General features: G+C 46.5%; 1 protein-coding gene across 1 annotated transcript in view; it reads right to left on the bottom strand.

The window, feature by feature from the left end:
- LOC311248332 (rho guanine nucleotide exchange factor TIAM1-like) overlaps positions 1-19,748 on the bottom strand; it is a gene marked incomplete at its 3' end in the record, with an annotated part of 54,321 nt that overhangs the window by 19,396 nt on the left and 15,177 nt on the right. Inside the window, exons 3-6 of the mRNA XM_084339233.1 lie at positions 18,228-18,296; positions 17,435-17,560; positions 14,558-14,666; positions 12,728-12,907 (exon numbers count right to left, since the gene is read on the bottom strand). Coding sequence (XP_084195359.1) covers positions 12,728-12,907; positions 14,558-14,666; positions 17,435-17,560; positions 18,228-18,296 — 484 coding nt within the window. The remainder of the gene's footprint in view (positions 1-12,727; positions 12,908-14,557; positions 14,667-17,434; positions 17,561-18,227; positions 18,297-19,748) is intronic.

The following is a 19,748-nucleotide window of genomic DNA, read 5'->3' as shown; positions in this document are numbered from 1 at the left end:
CCACTACCTCTTGTACTTTAGACTCTGGCCACCCAGTACTAGGCATAAATAATTATGGTAAACACTCCCACGTAGATGAAACGATCCAACACAAATGTACCAAGTCGAAAGTCTGCGTTTAATAATAATTAATACATAGCAAAAGGTATGTAGAGCAATCACTTAATTACATTTATGATTTGAAATAGGATGAACTTTTATGGCAAATGAGTATTCGTTGGTATATCAATAGAGAACGTCCAATCTCTGGTGGCGCAGGCGGTAAATATACAACCTGGAATATTTAAGGAATAATAGCAATGATACTTTAATGATTATAGAACTGGATACACTAGGGGGGAATTCCGGTCGCTTGTAAGACAACTGGAGAAGGGGGGGGGGGGGGTAGAGTCTGGCTGTATCCGTCTGGCCGAGGGTATCCTGGGAGAACCCACGGTTGTGCGGCTCGGTGCCTCAGCGATCCTCAATCCACAGATGAAAGCAGTTGGACTCTCTGTGGGCCGGCTTCCTCCGGTCCACGATGGAGAGACGTGAAGCGACCTCGTCGTGTAGAGCGTCTCCTCACCTGTCGTCCTCTCCGGGGGGGGGGTTTCCAACACACGGCAGTGTTGGTCTTTATCCATAGAATAATCACTGTATACAAAGCATAATCCGTGCCTGGGAAGGCGGGCTGTCGTCGGTAGAATAATCCGGTATGCAGGTCCACTCGCTCGTCGGCTCTGGGGCTCCTCGGGTGCAGCCTCACATGGGGTCGGCCACCCTGGATAAGCAGCCAGTTCTACCCGAAACGATGGGGGTACTGACTACGATAGTATTCTCACCGCACGAAGCACTACATATGAATAGACTATTATTAGCTTAATAGACTACGTCCAACTCGACGATATAGTGCCAAATATGACTATTCAAATATTAATATACACGATGTCTCAATACCGATGGTAGGCCGAACTTGGCCTTACTCCCACACGTGGCGTCGCGGGGAGGCTTTACGTCTGTCACTCTATGGGAGGGTAAGAAACTGGACTAAAAGGGAAGTCCTACTTTAGTAGCGCAGTATATATACGCACTATGAACAAATAGTACCATTAGTGGTGCGGTAGCCAGATTCCTACGCGGAACTAGGACTTGTTCGTACATGTTGAGCGGTACGTTTGAACTGGGTCTGGGGGGTATGGCAGCCTGGCACCAAGGTCTCGACCAATAGTAGAATGGAGACTATTATGGGATGTTCAGTAGTCTAGAATGGATATTCAATGCATATTGTACAAGGAATATACAAGGGATATCAGGGAATATTAGAGAATATACAAATACAATTAAATATATATATATAAATAAATATATATATTCGGTTTAATCTGGCCCTTCACAACAGCCACCCCCTGATTGGTCCCAGACCTAATCAGTTAAGCAGAGACAGATTAATCGCGTTGTCTATTTACACATAAGGGTTTGCTGTAGGGGTCAGTCAACTTCACAAAGTCATAGGGTTATAGGGTCATGGTCATCATCGATTGTGTCTGGGAGTCGGGGCAGTTCTATGAGCCTCGCCACGGGACGGGTGTAAGTGCGCCCCTGGACAAGCACTTCAGCTGCTCGGACCTTGCCGTCGGCACCGGTGATCACTTTGCTTACGCGGCCGGCCGGCCACATAGCTCTGGGCAGTGATTGATCAATAATCATGACGACTGTTCCTTCTGTCAAATTGTCTCTCTCCTTTACCCACTTCTGGCGGGTCTGTAGAGACGGTAGGTAGTGCAGTAGGAAACTGCTCCAAAACTTGTCGGCTAATACTTGGCTGTACCTCCACATTCGTCGGCCGTTCGCTTCTTCAGGCCGGTACATTGTCTGGGGTAACGCGGGATCTAGCCGCCCCATCAGGAGTGTGTTGGGGGTAACTGGGTCGATATCCGCCACATCGCTGGAGACGTAGCCGAGGGGCTTAGAGTTCAAACCTCCCTCAATCTCCGTGAGGACTGTCATTAGGACTTCTTCCGCCACAGTCTGGGCCCCAAGTACTGCGTACAGGGCTGTCTTTATGGAACGCACTTCCCGTTCCCAAGTACCACCGAAGTAGGGTGCATTTGGGGGGTTGAATTGGAAGTCAATCTGTGCTGGAGCGAGGTGGGTCTTAAGTTCTGGGCCCATAGCTTGGAAGCTCTCTCTCAGCTCTCTTTCGCCGCCTTTGAAGTTTGTCCCATGATCGGACAATAGTGTAGACGGTCTTCCTTTCCGTGATGTGAATCTACGGAAGGCCATAAGGAATGAGTCTGTGCTCATGGTCGGGAGAAGCTCGATGTGTATCGCTCTGGTGGTCATGCATTTGAATACAATACCCCACCGCTTCTCGGTTCCTCTTCCTTTCTTTATGTGCAGCGGGCCAAAGCAGTCCATACCCGTTGAGTGGAATGGCTTGTCACCGATTCGGAGGCGACATGGAGGAAGGTCAGCCATCCTTGGTATGCTGGGCTGCGCGCGCCACTTGCGGCAGTCTAGACATGTTCGCTGGAAGCGTCGTACCGCCTCTCTTCCTTGTAGGATCCAGTAACGACGTCTGATCTCCGCGAAGACTCTTTCTGCTCCTGCGTGATGTACATCCTCATCGTATTTCTTTATAATCAGCTCTGTGACCTTGTGTTGGCTGTTCAATACGATCGGGTATTTAATGTCATCCGGTAGATTGGGGGCTCTGCGTAGGCGACCACCCACCCTGATGAGGGTATGAGCGTCGCTCTCGGGGGCCAGATGAATTAATCTGCTGTCGGATGGGACGGGCTTTCCTCCCTGTAGACAGGCCAATTCATCGGGGAACGAGTCTCTCTGGGCTCGCTGCAGTAGAAGCAATTCTGCTTCCTCGTAGTTAGCTGCTGACATTTCAGCGGGGGACTTACACTCCGGGTGGTGCCGCAGGAATGTCCTTTGTTGTGCACTCTCTATGGTAGTGCAATCATCTATGTTGGGGTCTGCGGAGATAACAGTGCTCAATCCACAGAACATAGGTTTCTTATTCTCAGTCTCCTCTTGACTGGCTTCCCTCGGGATAGGCGTGGGCCACTCTCCTTCCGGGAGCTTTAGGAATGCTGGGCCGTCACTGTAGACATTGCGACGGGTGAGGTCATCTAGGGGCATTCCCCGGGTGATGACGTCAGCTGGGTTCTGTTTTGTATCAACGTAGCGCCACTCTGTTTCTCCGGTTAACTCTTCGGTTAAGTCTTGAATCTCGGTGACTCTGACTCCCACGAAGACTTTGTACTTGCATGAGTCCGATTTGATCCAGGCGAGTACTGTCGTGGAATCTGACCACAGGATTGTTCTAGACACCGGTATGGTGAGCTCACGTTGGATGAGCGTGGCTAGGTGCGCTCCGGCTAGGGCTGCGCAGAGCTCTAGACGTGGGATAGATTGTTGCTTGCGTGGGGCTATTCTCGAGCGGGCGAGGACAAATGCTGTGTAGATCTCTCCCCCCTCTTCTTGGGCCCGCAAGTAGGCTACTGATCCGTATGCGACCTCTGAGGCGTCACTGAAGGCGTGTAAGTCCATTTTACATGTCTCTGGCCTCACCGTGGGTGGGAAGTAGCTTCGGCGCATATTAACGCCTGGAAGTGAGTGGAGCTCCATCTCCCACTCTCTCCAGGTGGATGCAAGGTGTGCGGGAATGGGGTCGTCCCAGCCCTGGTCCTTGTCCCACAAGGCTCGTACAATCATTTTTGCCCTGGTGGTGTACGGTAGAATACATCCTAGCGGGTCATATTGTCGGGCGAGTGTTGTGTACACACTCCGTCTGGTGGTCGGCGCCGCCGCCGGCCTTCCCTGCTCCGTAGTCAGGGGCTTGTGTCTGTAGTGAAGCGAATCTGTTTTGAATCGCCACACCAATCCCAGGGTCATCTCCTGGGCTTCTCCCGGGATTGTAGCCATCCAGGTCTCGCTGCTGGCTGCCTTGTCCTCGGAGGAGAGGCTGCGCAGTACTTGCGGATCGCTGCTGGCCCACTGCCTGAGATCAAAGCCGCCTTTGATCAATGAGGCGCGGAGTTTAATCAGGAGAGCCTCGGCTTCTTCCTGGGTTGAAAGGCTTTGTAGACAGTTGTCTACGTAGAAGCTGTTCTTTACGCTGTGTCGGACCTCTTCGTCCGCTGCTGGGTCCTCTGCTACATGTTTCTGTAGTGCAAATGTAGCACAGCAGGGGCTGCACGTCGTTCCGAAGGGGAGGACTTCCCATTGGTAGATGGCTGGGTGCTCATCTCCTGGCTTCTCTCTCCATAGGAACCGTAACAGGGGCTTGTCCTCCTCTACTAATCTCACCTGCAGGAACATTCCTTTAATGTCCCCGCTGATGGCCACCTTTTCCTGGCGGAAGCGGAGTAGAACGCCGAGTAGGGAGGGGCCGAGTGTGGGACCGGGCAGTAACTCTTTATTCAGATTTTGGGATCCGATCTGGTAGCTGCAGTTAAATACTATGCGGTCTTTACCGTTGTGATGGACCTTGTGGTGAGGCACGTACCACGATTCAGTGGTCTGGTCAGCCTCTTTAATGTCCATCTTTGTGACGTGTCCCGCTGTGATGAGCTTCTCAATCTCAGCGCGGTATACACTCTCTTGGGCGGGGTTCTTGGCTAAGCGCCGCTCCGTGTTCAGCAGGTACCGTTCTGTGGCGTCTGTCTTGGCGTGGAAAGTAGGCATTCCTTCTCGCCGCAGGAGTGGCGTGGCGTATCTCAACACGCCGTTGACCGGGACTCTCTTGGTCCCTGTCTCGAGGAGGTGAATGGCGTAAATGTCATCTTTAGAGCGAATGTCTTTCTTTCCGTTCTTAAAGGGCATTTGTTCCAAGGTCCATAGCCGCTCTACGTGTTGCAGGAGTGCGGTTTCTCCCTCTGTGACTCGGGAGTGGAGACATCTAGTGGCTGTACTTCGGTTGAGAGATTTGGCGAGCGGGCCTTGGAGAGTCCATCCCAAACGGGTCTCGACTGCTGCAGGACAGCCTCGGGGTCCGGTATGAACCCGGTCTATCGGGACAATGAGGTCTGCATGGTCGGAGCCTATCAACAGGGTCGGCATAGCATTGTCTATGAGCGGGATCGGTAACTTGCGCAGATGTGCATATTTCTCCATCAGCTTGGCGACGGGGTATGTGTACCGCGACAGTCCTATTTCTTGGCTGGTGAAAGCGTCTGTAATCTGGTACCGTCGCTCAGGCTGGCCGCTTGCTGCGATAGAGAATGAGACATTCTCGCCCTTTATCGTCTTCAAATCTCGTCTTATTGTCCGAATTGTCATTTGGGTTTCGCTTCCCCGCAGCCCTAGCTGGGCCGCAGCGGAGGCGAGCAGAAGGGTCTTCTCTGACCCGTCATCGAGGACGGCGTAAGTGTCCAGGACTTTATTCTGGTAGCTTAGTGTCACACGCACTACTTTTAGGAGTACTCGGGCTCCACTGCTGCTGGCGGGATCGATGTACATGACGCTCGCTTTGCTGCTGGATGGTGCGGGTGAAGGGCGCCGTCTGTTACTGTCGTGAAGTATGTCCAGATGGGCTCCATCGCACTTGGTGCACCTTTTCTTTAAGCGGCATTCGGCTGCCATGTGTGAGCGCGCACAGCGAAAACAGCGCTTGTTGGACTTTATCCATTGACTTGCTTCCTCCGCGTTCAGCTTGGGGAAGGAGTCACATTGCGCTAGCCAGTGTTCTTTCTCACAGTAGGGGCACACTATCTTCCACTTCTCCGTTCTGGAGGGGGTACTGTGGCTCCTGCTGCTCGGTACTGACTCCGATTGGTGCATCACAGTCACCGATCTTCTTCCATCATTTAGTCGTCTGGTTCCTTCTCTGGAGCCAGGGGTGCTCCGTCCGAATGTATCTAGCCGTAGGCTGCTGACTTCTCTCGCCAGGAAGTCTGCTAGATCGAGGAGGTTCGGTTCGGGGCCATTCGGGTCTCGGTGGTCTCTCTGCCGCCTAAAACGCTCCTGTCGAGCGGGCGGCAGCTTCTCCAAGATCCTTTCCACATTTGAGTTGGCGTAAAGTTCATGCCTCCCCTTCTCTCTCTGCGCTCCCAACATCCCTACCAGGGACTGCACTCTGATGGACAGGTCGTCCAGTGCTCGATTGTCTATTGCTGGGGGTAAGCGGTCGATGTGTCGGATCTCCTGGATCACGTAATCCCATATGCGCCCATACCTCTGGTCCAATGCTACCAGCGCTGCTGTGTATGGGGTGGTGGAAGTCGCGTAGGCGAGCTCTATATTATGTGCGCGGGGTACCTTTAAGTGCTTCAGTAGGATGGCGTATTTATGGCGTTCATCCAATACATCCACCAACATGGTCTCCAGACACATGCAGAGTTCTGTATACTGGGCCCGGTTCTCTTGGGTGAAGTCGGGCACCATAGGCGTGCCAATGTATGACGCTGACTGTGGATACATCGGCGAGCGTTGGGGGAGAGGCCTCCTAGGCGAGTCTCCTCCCGCTCCTTGGTATGGGCTGGTACCGGCAGTGTACCATGGCCCGCTTGTCCAGGTGCTGTTCCTCGGTGCGGGTCGTGCGTCGTGCTCACCCGTGTATAGAGTCGGGGGTCTGTAGCGCAGCTCCGCGGGAGTATAGCCTGGGCTGTACCGGACCTCCTGGTCCGGTAGAGTACTGTGCTGTCGTCGGGCGTGGTTCTCCTCCTCTTCCTCTTCGTCTTCAGTTAGGTCATCCAGTGCTTGTAGTCTCTGGTTTAGCCTCTCCACAGGATATGCTGCTCCTTCCCGGTTGCTAGGTCTCGCTTGGACCGGTGGGGGGAGGTGGTCTGTGGGGGGTATAGACCTCGTCTGTTGGTCAAGTTCAGGGTTGTTTACTCGGCTAGGGGATGCCGCCCTGGAGGTGTGTCTAGACGAGTTCCTGGAGCCTCTGGCGGAGGGAGAGGGTGTTGTCCGTCTGATGTTCTATTAGTTCTGTTCTATTAGTTGCGCTTGCTGTCTGTCGCGCTCTGCGTCCCGTAGAGCACCAGCAGCTGCTCGCTGGCTGTCTGCTTGGTCTCGGGCCACATTCTCTTCCATCTGAATGCGTCTTATTTCTAGACGTATATGCTCTTCTTCGCTCCGCTGCTGGATCTGCAGTCGGTCGCGTTCAGCAGCGGCGTTCAGGCTGATGAGGAAGGCCTGCTGTAGGGTCCTCTCTGCCTCGCTGGGAGAAGGCGGTTGTATAGGGGAGCCTTCCCTCGGGGTACTCCTTGCGGAGCCTTGGAGCTCTATCTCCACGGTGCTCTCCCCGTCTTCTTCCGTGCCGAGTTCTCTCTCGGTAGCGTTGTATTCCTCCCGGGACTCATCGGGGACTACTTCTTCAGTACTGGCGGGGTGTGAAGTCATGTCTGGTTCCCACTGGTCCCCACCGTGAGCTTGGTCAGTTACATTAGAACCCGTAGGGGCCTCTATGGTCGGGGTAGTCTGGGCGTTGGGGTTAGACATACTTTTACTTTCTAGTTTTACCGCGTTTACTGTTAGTAGAAGACTAGGTTGTTGACTGACAGCGTAAGCCTCTAAGTACTGAGGGAGCCGTCGTTCGCGCTGTGGGCGTTGGTTAGGAGGATCGTTTCGTGGAGTGTTCATCATAGGCCATTTCAATATTAATAACACTATATTAATATTACACTAATTACCATCCGGCTCGAAGGACCAATTGTAACTGAGGGGTACAATTCCCTGACTGTATTGTTATATGATACTTACTACCACTACCTCTTGTACTTTAGACTCTGGCCACCCAGTACTAGGCATAAATAATTATGGTAAACACTCCCACGTAGATGAAACGATCCAACACAAATGTACCAAGTCGAAAGTCTGCGTTTAATAATAATTAATACATAGCAAAAGGTATGTAGAGCAATCACTTAATTACATTTATGATTTGAAATAGGATGCACTTTTATGGCAAATGAGTATTCGTTGGTATATCAATAGAGAACGTCCAATCTCTGGTGGCGCAGGCGGTAAATATACAACCTGGAATATTTAAGGAATAATAGCAATGATACTTTAATGATTATAGAACTGGATACACTAGGGGGGAATTCCGGTCGCTTGTAAGACAACTGGAGAAGGGGGGGGGGGTAGAGTCTGGCTGTATCCGTCTGGCCGAGGGTATCCTGGGAGAACCCACGGTTGTGCGGCTCGGTGCCTCAGCGATCCTCGATCCACAGATGAAAGCAGTTGGACTCTCTGTGGGCCGGCTTCCTCCGGTCCACGATGGAGAGACGTGAAGCGACCTCGTCGTGTAGAGCGTCTCCTCACCTGTCGTCCTCTCCGGGGGGGGGGTTTCCAACACACGGCAGTGTTGGTCTTTATCCATAGAATAATCACTGTATACAAAGCATAATCCGTGCCTGGGAAGGCGGGCTGTCGTCGGTAGAATAATCCGGTATGCAGGTCCACTCGCTCGTCGGCTCTGGGGCTCCTCGGGTGCAGCCTCACATGGGGTCGGCCACCCTGGATAAGCAGCCAGTTCTACCCGAAACGATGGGGGTACTGACTACGATAGTATTCTCACCGCACGAAGCACTACATATGAATAGACTATTATTAGCTTAATAGACTACGTCCAACTCGACGATATAGTGCCAAATATGACTATTCAAATATTAATATACACGATGTCTCAATACCGATGGTAGGCCGAACTTGGCCTTACTCCCACACGTGGCGTCGCGGGGAGGCTTTACGTCTGTCACTCTATGGGAGGGTAAGAAACTGGACTAAAAGGGAAGTCCTACTTTAGTAGCGCAGTATATATACGCACTATGAACAAATAGTACCATTAGTGGTGCGGTAGCCAGATTCCTACGCGGAACTAGGACTTGTTCGTACATGTTGAGCGGTACGTTTGAACTGGGTCTGGGGGGTATGGCAGCCTGGCACCAAGGTCTCGACCAATAGTAGAATGGAGACTATTATGGGATGTTCAGTAGGCTAGAATGGATATTCAATGCATATTGTACAAGGAATATACAAGGGATATCAGGGAATATTAGAGAATATACAAATACAATTAAATATATATATATAAATAAATATATATATTCGGTTTAATCTGGCCCTTCACAACAGTGTTTATTAGTAAGAGTCAGATAGTCCTAACAGTATTTATTATTAAGAGTCAGATAGTCCTAACAGTGTTTATTATTAGAGTCAGATAGTCCTAACAGTGTTTATTATTAAGAGTCAGATAGTCCGAACAGTGTTTATTATTAAGAGTCAGATAGTCCTAATAGTGTTTATTATTAAGAGTCAGACAGTCCTAACTGTGTTTATTATTAAGAGCCAGATAGTCCGAACAGTGTTTATTATTAAGAGTCAGATAGTCCTAACAGTGTTTATTATTAAGAGTCAGATAGTCCTAACAGTGTTTATTATTAAGAGTCATAGTCCTAACAGTGTTTATTATTAAGAGCCAGATAGTCCTAACAGTGTTTATTATTAAGAGTCAGATAGTCCTAACAGTGTTTATTATTAAGAGTCAGATAGTCCTAACAGTGTTTATTATTAAGAGCCAGATAGTCCGAACAGTGTTTATTATTAAGAGTCAGATAGTCCTAACAGTGTTTATTATTAAGAGTCAGACAGTCCTAACAGTGTTTATTATTAAGAGTCAGATAGTCCTAACAGTGTTTATTATTAAGAGTCAGACAGTCCTAACAGTGTTTATTATTAAGAGCCAGATAGTCCTAACAGTGATTATTATTAAGAGTCAGATAGTCCTAACAGTGTTTATTATTAAGAGCCAGATAGTCCGAACAGTGTTTATTATTAAGAGTCAGATAGTCCTAACAGTGTTTATTATTAAGAGTCAGACAGTCCTAACAGTGTTTATTATTAAGAGTCAGATAGTCCTAACAGTGTTTATTATTAAGAGTCAGACAGTCATAACAGTGTTTATTATTAAGAGTCAGATAGTCCTAACAGTGTTTATTATTAAGAGCCAGATAGTCCGAACAGTGTTTATTATTAAGAGTCAGATAGTCCTAACAGTGTTTATTATTAAGAGTCAGACAGTCCTAACAGTGTTTATTATTAAGAGTCAGATAGTCCTAACAGTGTTTATTATTAAGAGCCAGATAGTCCGAACAGTGTTTATTATTAAGAGTCAGATAGTCCTAACAGTGTTTATTATTAAGAGTCAGACAGTCATAACAGTGTTTATTATTAAGAGTCAGATAGTCCTAACAGTGTTTATTATTAAGAGTCAGACAGTCATAACAGTGTTTATTATTAAGAGTCAGATAGTCCTAACAGTGTTTATTATTAAGAGCCAGATAGTCCGAACAGTGTTTATTATTAAGAGTCAGACAGTCCTACCAGTGTTTATCATTAAGAGTCAGATAGTCCTAACAGTGTTTATTATTAAGAGTCAGATAGTCCTAACAGTGTTTATTATTAAGAGTCAGATAGTCCTAACAGTGTTTAAGATAAGATAAGATAAGATATTCCTTTATTGATCCCCTTGGGGAAATTCAGGCATCATAGCAGCATGGGGGGGAGGGGGGGAGGGGTACAGGTAGTAAAACAACACAGTATACAGGTAGTAAAAGACAACACAGGCAGTGTAAACAATTTGATCAATATGGTCAATATAATTTACTATCTGACTAGCTGAAGAACTCTTATTATTAAGAGTCAGATAGTCCTAACAGTGTTTATTATTAAGAGTCAGATAGTCCTAACAGTGTTTATTATTAAGAGTCAGATAGTCCTAACAGTGTTTATTATTAAGAGTCAGATAGTCCTCTAACAGTGTTTATTATTAAGAGTCAGATAGTCCTAACAGTGTTTATTATTAAGAGTCAGATAGTCCTCTAACAGTGTTTATTATTAAGAGTCAGATAGTCCTAACAGTGTTTATTATTAAGAGTCAGATAGTCCTAACAGTGTTTATTATTAAGAGTCAGATAGTCCTCTAACAGTGTTTATTATTAAGAGTCAGATAGTCCTAACAGTGTTTATTATTAAGAGTCAGATAGTCCTAACAGTGTTTATTATTAAGAGTCAGATAGTCCTAACAGTGTTTATTATTAAGAGTCAGATAGTCCTAACAGTGTTTATTATTAAGAGTCAGATAGTCCTAACAGTGTTTATTATTAAGAGTCAGATAGTCCTAACAGTGTTTATTATTAAGAGTCAGATAGTCCTCTAACAGTGTTTATTATTAAGAGTCAGATAGTCCTAACAGTGTTTATTATTAAGAGTCAGATAGTCCTCTAACAGTTCTCAAGTTCTCTAGCCGCTAGCTCTCCAGCAATTGGCAACAGTCCATTCCCACGCTTGCAAACGTCTAGTATTGTTTACGCTCAATGAAACACTGTCTGTATTCCACATGTTGGGCTTCTGAAAATAGACCCGGCTACAGTTCATTAAAAAGAATCCTGTTCTTTTATCTGAGGGGTAAACAAAAATAAAAATACTCCTAGCCTAATCACATCAAATCAAAACCGGATTCCCCTTTGGCTAACTGGTAGATGTTTGGTTTCCCCAGGTGTGGGGAAACTCACTCACTCACTCACTCACTCACTCACTCACTCACTCACTCACTCACGCACTCACTCACTCACTCACTCACTCACTCACTCACTCACTCACGCACTCACTCACTCACACACTCACTCACTCACGCACTCACTCACTCACTCACTCACACACTCACTCACTCACTCACTCACTCACTCACTCACTCACTCACTCACTCACTCACTCACTCACTCACGCACTCACTCACTCACTCACTCACTCACTCACTCACGTAGCAAAGAGAATTCTGGGCCCATTCATGATATGCATCTCTGGGCCCCTCCTCCCATCGACCATCCGTGACTCATACACACCATTTAATAAAAGCCTTTAAAAATATTTTAGTCCAGACCCTCTGAGTCCCCCCCCCCCCCCCCCCCCTCAGCAAGGGGCCCTGTGCAGTCATTGTGTCTCTCCCCCCGACTTCTCCGCCCCTGCTTCTTCACTCACGATTCTTCCACGAGCACCCACATGGAAAAAGGTGAAATTGACCTTCTGAATTCGCTAGTGCATTCTAGGTTCTCTCAGAGAGGTGTGTGTGGGGGGCGAGACCTCTCGCCGTGACCCTGTTTGTGAGTCCAGCGCCGGACAGCAGGGCTGCCCATCCACTCAAAGAAAGAAAGAAAGAAATAACAGCAGCGTATAGGTCGAAGGTTTAATAGACTCTCCTACACTAACTTTGGTGTCCAGTTCAGTTTGGACGGAGCTCGCACGCACGCACGCACTAGGGCTGACCCCTATTAGTCGATTAGTCGACTAATCGGTCGAAAGGAGCCGTAGTCGAATACAAATTATTATATTAAAAAAAAATAAAAAATATCATTCTTTCCAAAAGAAAAGAGGCCTAGAAGCGTGGCTAACGCTAATGGCGCGCATACCAGAGGCTAACTGCCTACGAAAACAGGCACAGAGGCACTGAAAGAGGATTTCACCATCTAATGAACACACTAGACTAGACAAATATCAAGATGTATCCATCAGTGGACCAATTGCATGCTTTCGCAGAGAACAAGAAGCCTTCAGTCGACTCCTTCAGACATTAAGCTTCACCCCCCACAGCCCAAATGGAATAAAAAAAAATTTAAAAAAGTATAATATAATTTTGGCCTATCGTAGTCGACCATCCAAATCCTTAGTCGGGGACAGCCCTAGCACGCACACACACACACACATGTAGCAGGCAGCGCGGCCTCCTCACCGTCCAGGTGGTAGTGCTCCTCGCTGTCGGGGTGGGTCAGGGCGTACAGCTCCTTGAGCAGCAGTGGGTACTTCAGGACCCTCTGGATGGGCTTGATAAGGTAGGACTCCAGGGTGGACGAGTGCTGCTGTCTGGGGTTCCTCTCGGCCAGGAACGCCTTGAAGTCTGGATCCCACTTAGCTGGAGGGAGGGGGGAGACATATTAAAACTATTTATTATTGCCACTAAGCCTCTTCAACTCATTCAGAACGCAGCGGCCCGCCTGATCTCAAACCTACCGAAGTCGGCCCATGTCACCCCACTTCTTAGGGACCTGCACTGGCTCCCCATTGCTGCACGAATCCGCTTCAAGACCCTCGACCTAGCATACCGTGCGGCAAAGGGAACCACTCCCGCCTACCTCCGGTCAATGGTCTCTAACTACATACCCTCAAGACCCCTACGCTCTGCATCTTCTGGCCGCCTCAGACCTACTCCTATCCGAGCTCCGGGAGGGTCATCAAAGAGAAGTCGCCTATTCTCAGTCCTTGCCCCACAATGGTGGAATGAACTACCCACCCCAGTTAGGACAGCCGAATCACGTCCAATCTTCCGCCGTCGACTAAAGACGCACTTCTTCAACCATTATCTGAATTAAAAAAAAAAAAAAAAAAAAAAAAAAATCTAACCCTAACTAACCTTACTGTCATGCACTTGTCCTAATAAACTAACCTACACTGTAGCACTCAACACTTTGATGAACATTGTTGCTCAGCTGATAGAGTTGTGCCCTTCCTGATGACCTGTCGTACAGAACTTGTAAGTCGCTTTGGATAAAAGCGTCAGCTAAATGACTAAATGTAAATGTAAATGTATTAGGTCAGGCGATTAAAAAAATATAATCGAATTAATTACAGGATTTGCAATTAATATAATTAATAATGACAGTCCATTACTTAAATCAAAATAAATGTAGATTAAAAGATATACACATAATAAATACAATACAATACAATACATATGCTCTTGGTCATAGTCCTGTGATTTATTGTGGATTTCTACTGTTAATGTATTGTGTGTCTAGTTTTATGTTAAAAAAGGGAAAATAAAAAACACTTTATTTAATCAATTAATGAATCTAATTAATCGCATTTTAATCGCATAACCATTTTAGGCCTGATATTCTATATTCTATAATCATTCATATTTCAAATGGCATGTGTCCGGATGGCAGAATTCAGTACTGTATCTACAAAACCTTCCGTTTAATCATCTTCCATTTATTCATTTGCTTAGATTTTTCAGGTCTGGTCAATTTTAGCATGGTGTTATTCACAGTCAAAGATAAAAAAAAAATTGAAATGATATTCTCATTTGGTTCATTACAATTTCCTCAAGCCTAGTAACAGACACAGTATTTCTGACACTGGGAATACATTCCCTGAGATCCATAGATGTCCCTAGAATCAGATACCAGGAACATGCAAATGGACCATCCTTTTTAATGAGGATGACACCTATAGCCCTACACCTGTAGTAATACTACAGGGCATAAAAAGGCCGTCACAATCCTGAGAGATCAGAGCCACCTGGAACCACCAGTTTCACACCTGCACATTCTTATAACTAAAATCAGATTTTTTATTATAACTTCTGTGCACCTGACTGACCTGAGCCGTGTTTTACACAAAGTGACATGTCTGTGAGCCACCACTAGGGGCAGAGTGGCTAACCGCGAATGAGTGATATTGCCCGGTGACTACGAGGTGCTTTGCGTCTCAAAAGTGTAACACTACTAGTAGACAGTATACCAGTCAGGAAGGCATGTTTGTGTTAGTAAGTGATATATACCTTTAGCCAGCACCTTGGGGACGTTGGTGTGGCTGGCACAGAAGGCGCTGTATATCTTGAAGCGGTCGGCGTAGTAGAGGAAGGACCCGCCCAGAGAGAAGAGCACTTTCTGCAGAGACACAGAGAGGACCTGGATGTCATTACAAGGTTCTTTTTTTTGTATCCACTTTTTTCTCCTCCTATTTTTCTCGTATTTTCCTCCCATCCCAATTTTAGTCGTTATGCCAATTCCCCCCTCACCTTCCACATTTGCCCCCCACTGGTCGGTCTAGGGAGCCCTGAAGTCTATCACATGCTTCCTCCGATACATAGGAGACAGCCAGCGGCTCTCTTTTCACCTGCCAGCGCGGACTCTCATTGGGTGAGGTGTAACGTGTGGGAGGATCACACTACCTTCACCATTTCCCTCCCTCGCTGTGCAGGCACCCTGACCGACCTGTAGGAGTCGCTGTTTACAACGAGCAGATTACCACCCCACCGGCTTCCCTCCCGCTGACTCTGCCAATCGAGCCAGTATCACGGCCGGCCGGATTCGATACCAGTGTCTCTGCGATGGTAGACAGACGCTTAGTCCGCTGCGCTACTCGGCCACCTATGTCATTACAAGGTTCTCAAACTGTTTCATGTCAGGTTCCCCCAAATAGATACCTAATAGGCCATGGACTATGATGTGATAAGGTTTCGTCCCAGGGATCCCCACCTGAGAAGATGTTATTCGTGAGAAGGTGAGAAGATGTTTCCAGCTCATACTATAGTCTACATATCTTACAAGTTACACTGCTAGCCAGTATGACTACTACCATACTGTCTTTATACCTGTATCACTGTACATATTATACTACAACTCTGTACAGTACATATATCTCAGTAGTACTAATTAGGGATGTCCGATATTATCGGCCTACCGATATTATCGGCCGATATCGGCATTAAAATGTGATATCAGAAAATATCTGTATCGGTTTTAAAAAAAATTATATATTTTTTTTACATTTCTATAACCTTTATTTACCCAGGCAAGCAAGTAAGAACAAATTCTGATTTTATTTATTGTCAAAAGTATGCATAGTGTTGTGTTAATTCCACAACAAGAGATATGTAATGTTAATTACCTGAAATTATGCAGGGGAAACCCTGCATATATCGGTATCGGTTGATATCGGTATCGGAAATTAAGAGTTGGACAATATCGGTATATCGGTATCGGTAAAAAAGCCAATATCGAGCATCCCTAGTACTAATGTATATATTTTATACCCAGTTTAATCACCTGTACATTGTATAATTATTATTGCAATTTACTGTTACATTTGCCAAACTTACTTTCGTTGTACTGTACTTGAATCTAATCAAATCTAACGTTTGTTGTTAGATACGATTTAGCCCAGAAGTCGGAGATAACGGAGGAGGGAGTAGATTCATTCTAGCAGCAGTACGGTAGAATAGTCATTGTTGTGCTTAACTTCTAGGTAAATACAATATGAGTGGAATTGAACTATTCTCAGGTTGGCTGGGGACCTCCTGGAACGCTCCCGCGAGATCCGTCCCCGTCGCCTGATTACTTTTACCAACGGATTTCCAGTTCGGCGTTCGCGTTCTGCGATCTGATTGGCCACTGACGTTTCTGGTCGCGCCAATCGTGTGACGCCTGTTTCTATCACCGGTTAAGCTTAGGCGACTCTTTCGAAGTTGGTTAAGGTTAGAGTTTATCTTTAGAGCAGGGCGATAGAACGCCAGCCCTGATTCCAAACTCTAACCTTAACCAAGCCCCTTTCGTGACTGCGTGTAGCCTGGGGCTGTACATTTACATTTACATTTAGTCATTTAGCTGCTACGCTTTTATCCAAAGCGACTTACAAGTTCTGTACGACAAGACAGCAAGAAGGGTACAACTCTGGCAGCTGAGTAACAATGTTCATCAAAGTGTTGCGTGTTACAGTGTAGGTTAGTTTATTAGGACAAGTACTGTACCGCAGTCACTCTCACGTAGACCGCAACCAGTGTCGTAATAAGGTACCAAGCGTGGACGGGGGGCTCTCGCAGTGGGTCAAAAATATATCAGATATGAATTTCAAAGATACCCAGCGTACAATATGGGTTTAACACATCTTTACAGTGTGGTCTGGAAGCTCGGAGTTGCTAATAAACAGTTTAAAACTGTTTACACTCACAGAGCGAGCCGTGTATTTCCGCCTGTAATGCCTGGACCATGCAGCCAAATGCCTGGTGCGCATGCGCGGTGACACCAATGGCGGAAATACACGGCTCGCTCTGTGAGAACCACTCGTGGAGTAACAATGTTTTAAACTGTTTATTAGCAACTCCGAGCTTCCAGACCCCACTGTAAAGATGTGTTAAACCCATATTGTACGCTGGGTATCTTTGAAATTCATATCTGATATATTTTTGACCCACCACAGTCCGCGAGCCCCCCGTCCACGCTTGGTACCTTATTACGACACTGGTTGCGGTCTACGTGAGAGTGACTGCGGTACAGCCCCAGGCTACACGCAGTCACGAAAGGGGCTAACCTTAACCAACTTCGAAAGAGTCGCCTAATAAGCTTAACCAGTGATAGAACTAGGCGTTAGGTAGTTTGCAGGCTGTTAGAGGCGGAAATGGGCGCACATGTCACATGAACCAGAAACGTCAGTCAGTGGCCAATCAGATCGCACCAGAAAAACGTCAGTGGCCAATCAGATCGCACCAGAAAAACGTCAGTGGCCAATCAGATCGCACCAGAAAAACGTCAGTGGCCAATCAGATCGCAGAACGCGAACGCGCTAACTGGAAATCCGTTGGTAAAAAAACTAGACGCGTCGTCCCCGTCACTGAAACACAACCGTTAAGACAGAAACGTCCCTCAGTAAGTCTCACCTTGAACTGCTCCACCCTGTCCAGACGGTCCAGGTCAGGGACCAGTCTGATGCCGTCCTCCAGCGTCTGGAGGAACTCCACCTGGAACTCCACCATCTCCCCCAGGTTCCCGAACAGGACGTCCAGCTACACAACACACGCACACACACACACACACACACACACACACACACACACACACACACACACACACACACACACACACACACACACACACACACACACACACACACACACACACACACACACACACACACACACACACACACACACACACACACACACACACACACACACACACACACACACACACACACACACACACACACACACACACACACACACACACACACACACACACACACACACAGACACAGGTTTTGGTCAATGCCCATGTTTAAAAACCCAATCTGGGATGTTTTTGACCATAATACACACATGATGTGGGGGTCGACCTGTAGTTTGAAAACAAGCCATCTGTTAAGAATGAGTAATTCAATTTTGGTTTTTAAGAAAAAGGTTTGTAAAAAGCTATTTTTGAAAACTACAAGGGTGAATAATACTGTTTAGCTTGCTTTTTTTCCCCTTTAGAATACTGTTTTGGAGTCTACATTTTTGTATTTTTTTGGTAAGAATATAGGACAGGCACTATGCTTCAGTCTGTACCTTTTCAGTCACTGTAAATAATCAAATATTGATAAATGATGGTGTATATTGTATTGTGTGAGCTGATGACTGAAAAAATAAACGACTACTACTACTACATATATAACTGTGTGTAACTATACAGTACCTCATCCCGTGTGAGGAAGCTCTCCTTCTGCAGGGGCGTCAGGTAGCGCTCTATCAGCCAGCTCAGGTCCTGCAAGACACACGCAAGACACACGCAAGACACACGCAAGACACACGCAAGAGGCACACAGTGTGTTGTGTTAGGAACTGGCACCACTGATTGGCACCACTGATCCCTGTCTCCGGCTGTCCCTGAGCAACGACCGGAGTGTTAAATGTCCCTTGACTAAGACGGGGAGGACGTGACCCTCTTTGCGCCGCCCCTGTGCCTCAAATAGATTGCTATCAGCTCTATCTTTAATCTTTCAAAATGTTCAGTTGCTATCGCTATTAGCTCTATCTTTAATTTTTCAAAATGTACAGTTGCTATTGCATGCACTCATCTGTGTTCCACTACACACTTGAGTGCATGCTTACCAACTGTCCGTCTGCAACACTACTATCACCAACATCTAAGAAGGGAGATCCCCCCTTGAATGGCCCTTCTAAGGTTTCTCTCCTCCACACTGCCTGTGGAGCTTTTTTCCCTATTGTTAGGTTTTAGTGAGTTTTTCCTTACCTTCGCGTGGGGTATGTCTGGGAGTGCTTGCATTCTTTCATTTATTTGCATCCATCTAAAAATGTTTGCACCTTATGGTGTTCTTGTTCTGTTCTTGACTTATTGTTATGTTTTCTTCTTGACTTGTTTAAAGAAGATCTGTACGGCCCATGGGGACATTAACGTGTGTTGTCGGGCCCTATAAATAAATTTGATTTGATTTGATTTGATTTGATTTGATTGGCACCACTGACCGTTGTTAGCGGGTCAATGTTGACCCGGGGTCTAACTCAGTGCTGACCACTAAAAGGAAAAGAGTATCACTCGATATAGTTAATACTACATCCTAACTAACATTATATGCATTCAAAACCATTATAATCCCATTGTAATTTGATTTTATGGCCCCCGAGACACATCATCATATCCCTTATTTTTAAGATGAAAATGAGGTTGTTCAATCATAATATACTAAATGTGAAACCCATAGATAATAATGTTTTCTGACTATAATAGAACAATATTAGAATATAACTTTCTGAAAAAAAGTTTAGTATATTTATTATTATTTTATTTATTTTATATTTAGTATTTATTTTTTTTGATCCACTTTTTCTCCCATTTTTATATATTTTCTTGCGTGCGTGCGTGCGTGCGTGCGTGCGTGCGTGCGTGTGTGTGTGTGTGTGTAGCAGCGGTTGTGCTTGTGGCAGTTGTTGTCACAGTTGATTGTCATAATGGAATGTGAACGGTGTCAAATCAGCTCCTCCACAGGTGTGATGGTAATCTTCCGTGACACACAAACAAACATCAGTTGACGTGGTGCGTTCCTACCAGGCCGAGTTGGTCTCTGTGACACTGGGATGCGTGTCAGATATATAGCCTTTCATACAGTATATAAAATATATGGGAGATATTGGTTTTCATATGTAAATGACAACACTTTTGTCTATACGAATTCAAACAAGGCAGGCAGGCAGGCAG

The sequence above is a fragment of the Notolepis coatsorum genome, assembly GCF_963971535.1.
Source record: "Notolepis coatsorum genome assembly, contig: SCAFFOLD_177, whole genome shotgun sequence".
Lineage (NCBI taxonomy): Eukaryota > Metazoa > Chordata > Actinopteri > Aulopiformes > Paralepididae > Notolepis > Notolepis coatsorum.
The sequence above is the reverse complement of the archived record's forward strand: the minus strand, read 5'-3'. Positions and strand labels throughout refer to the sequence as shown.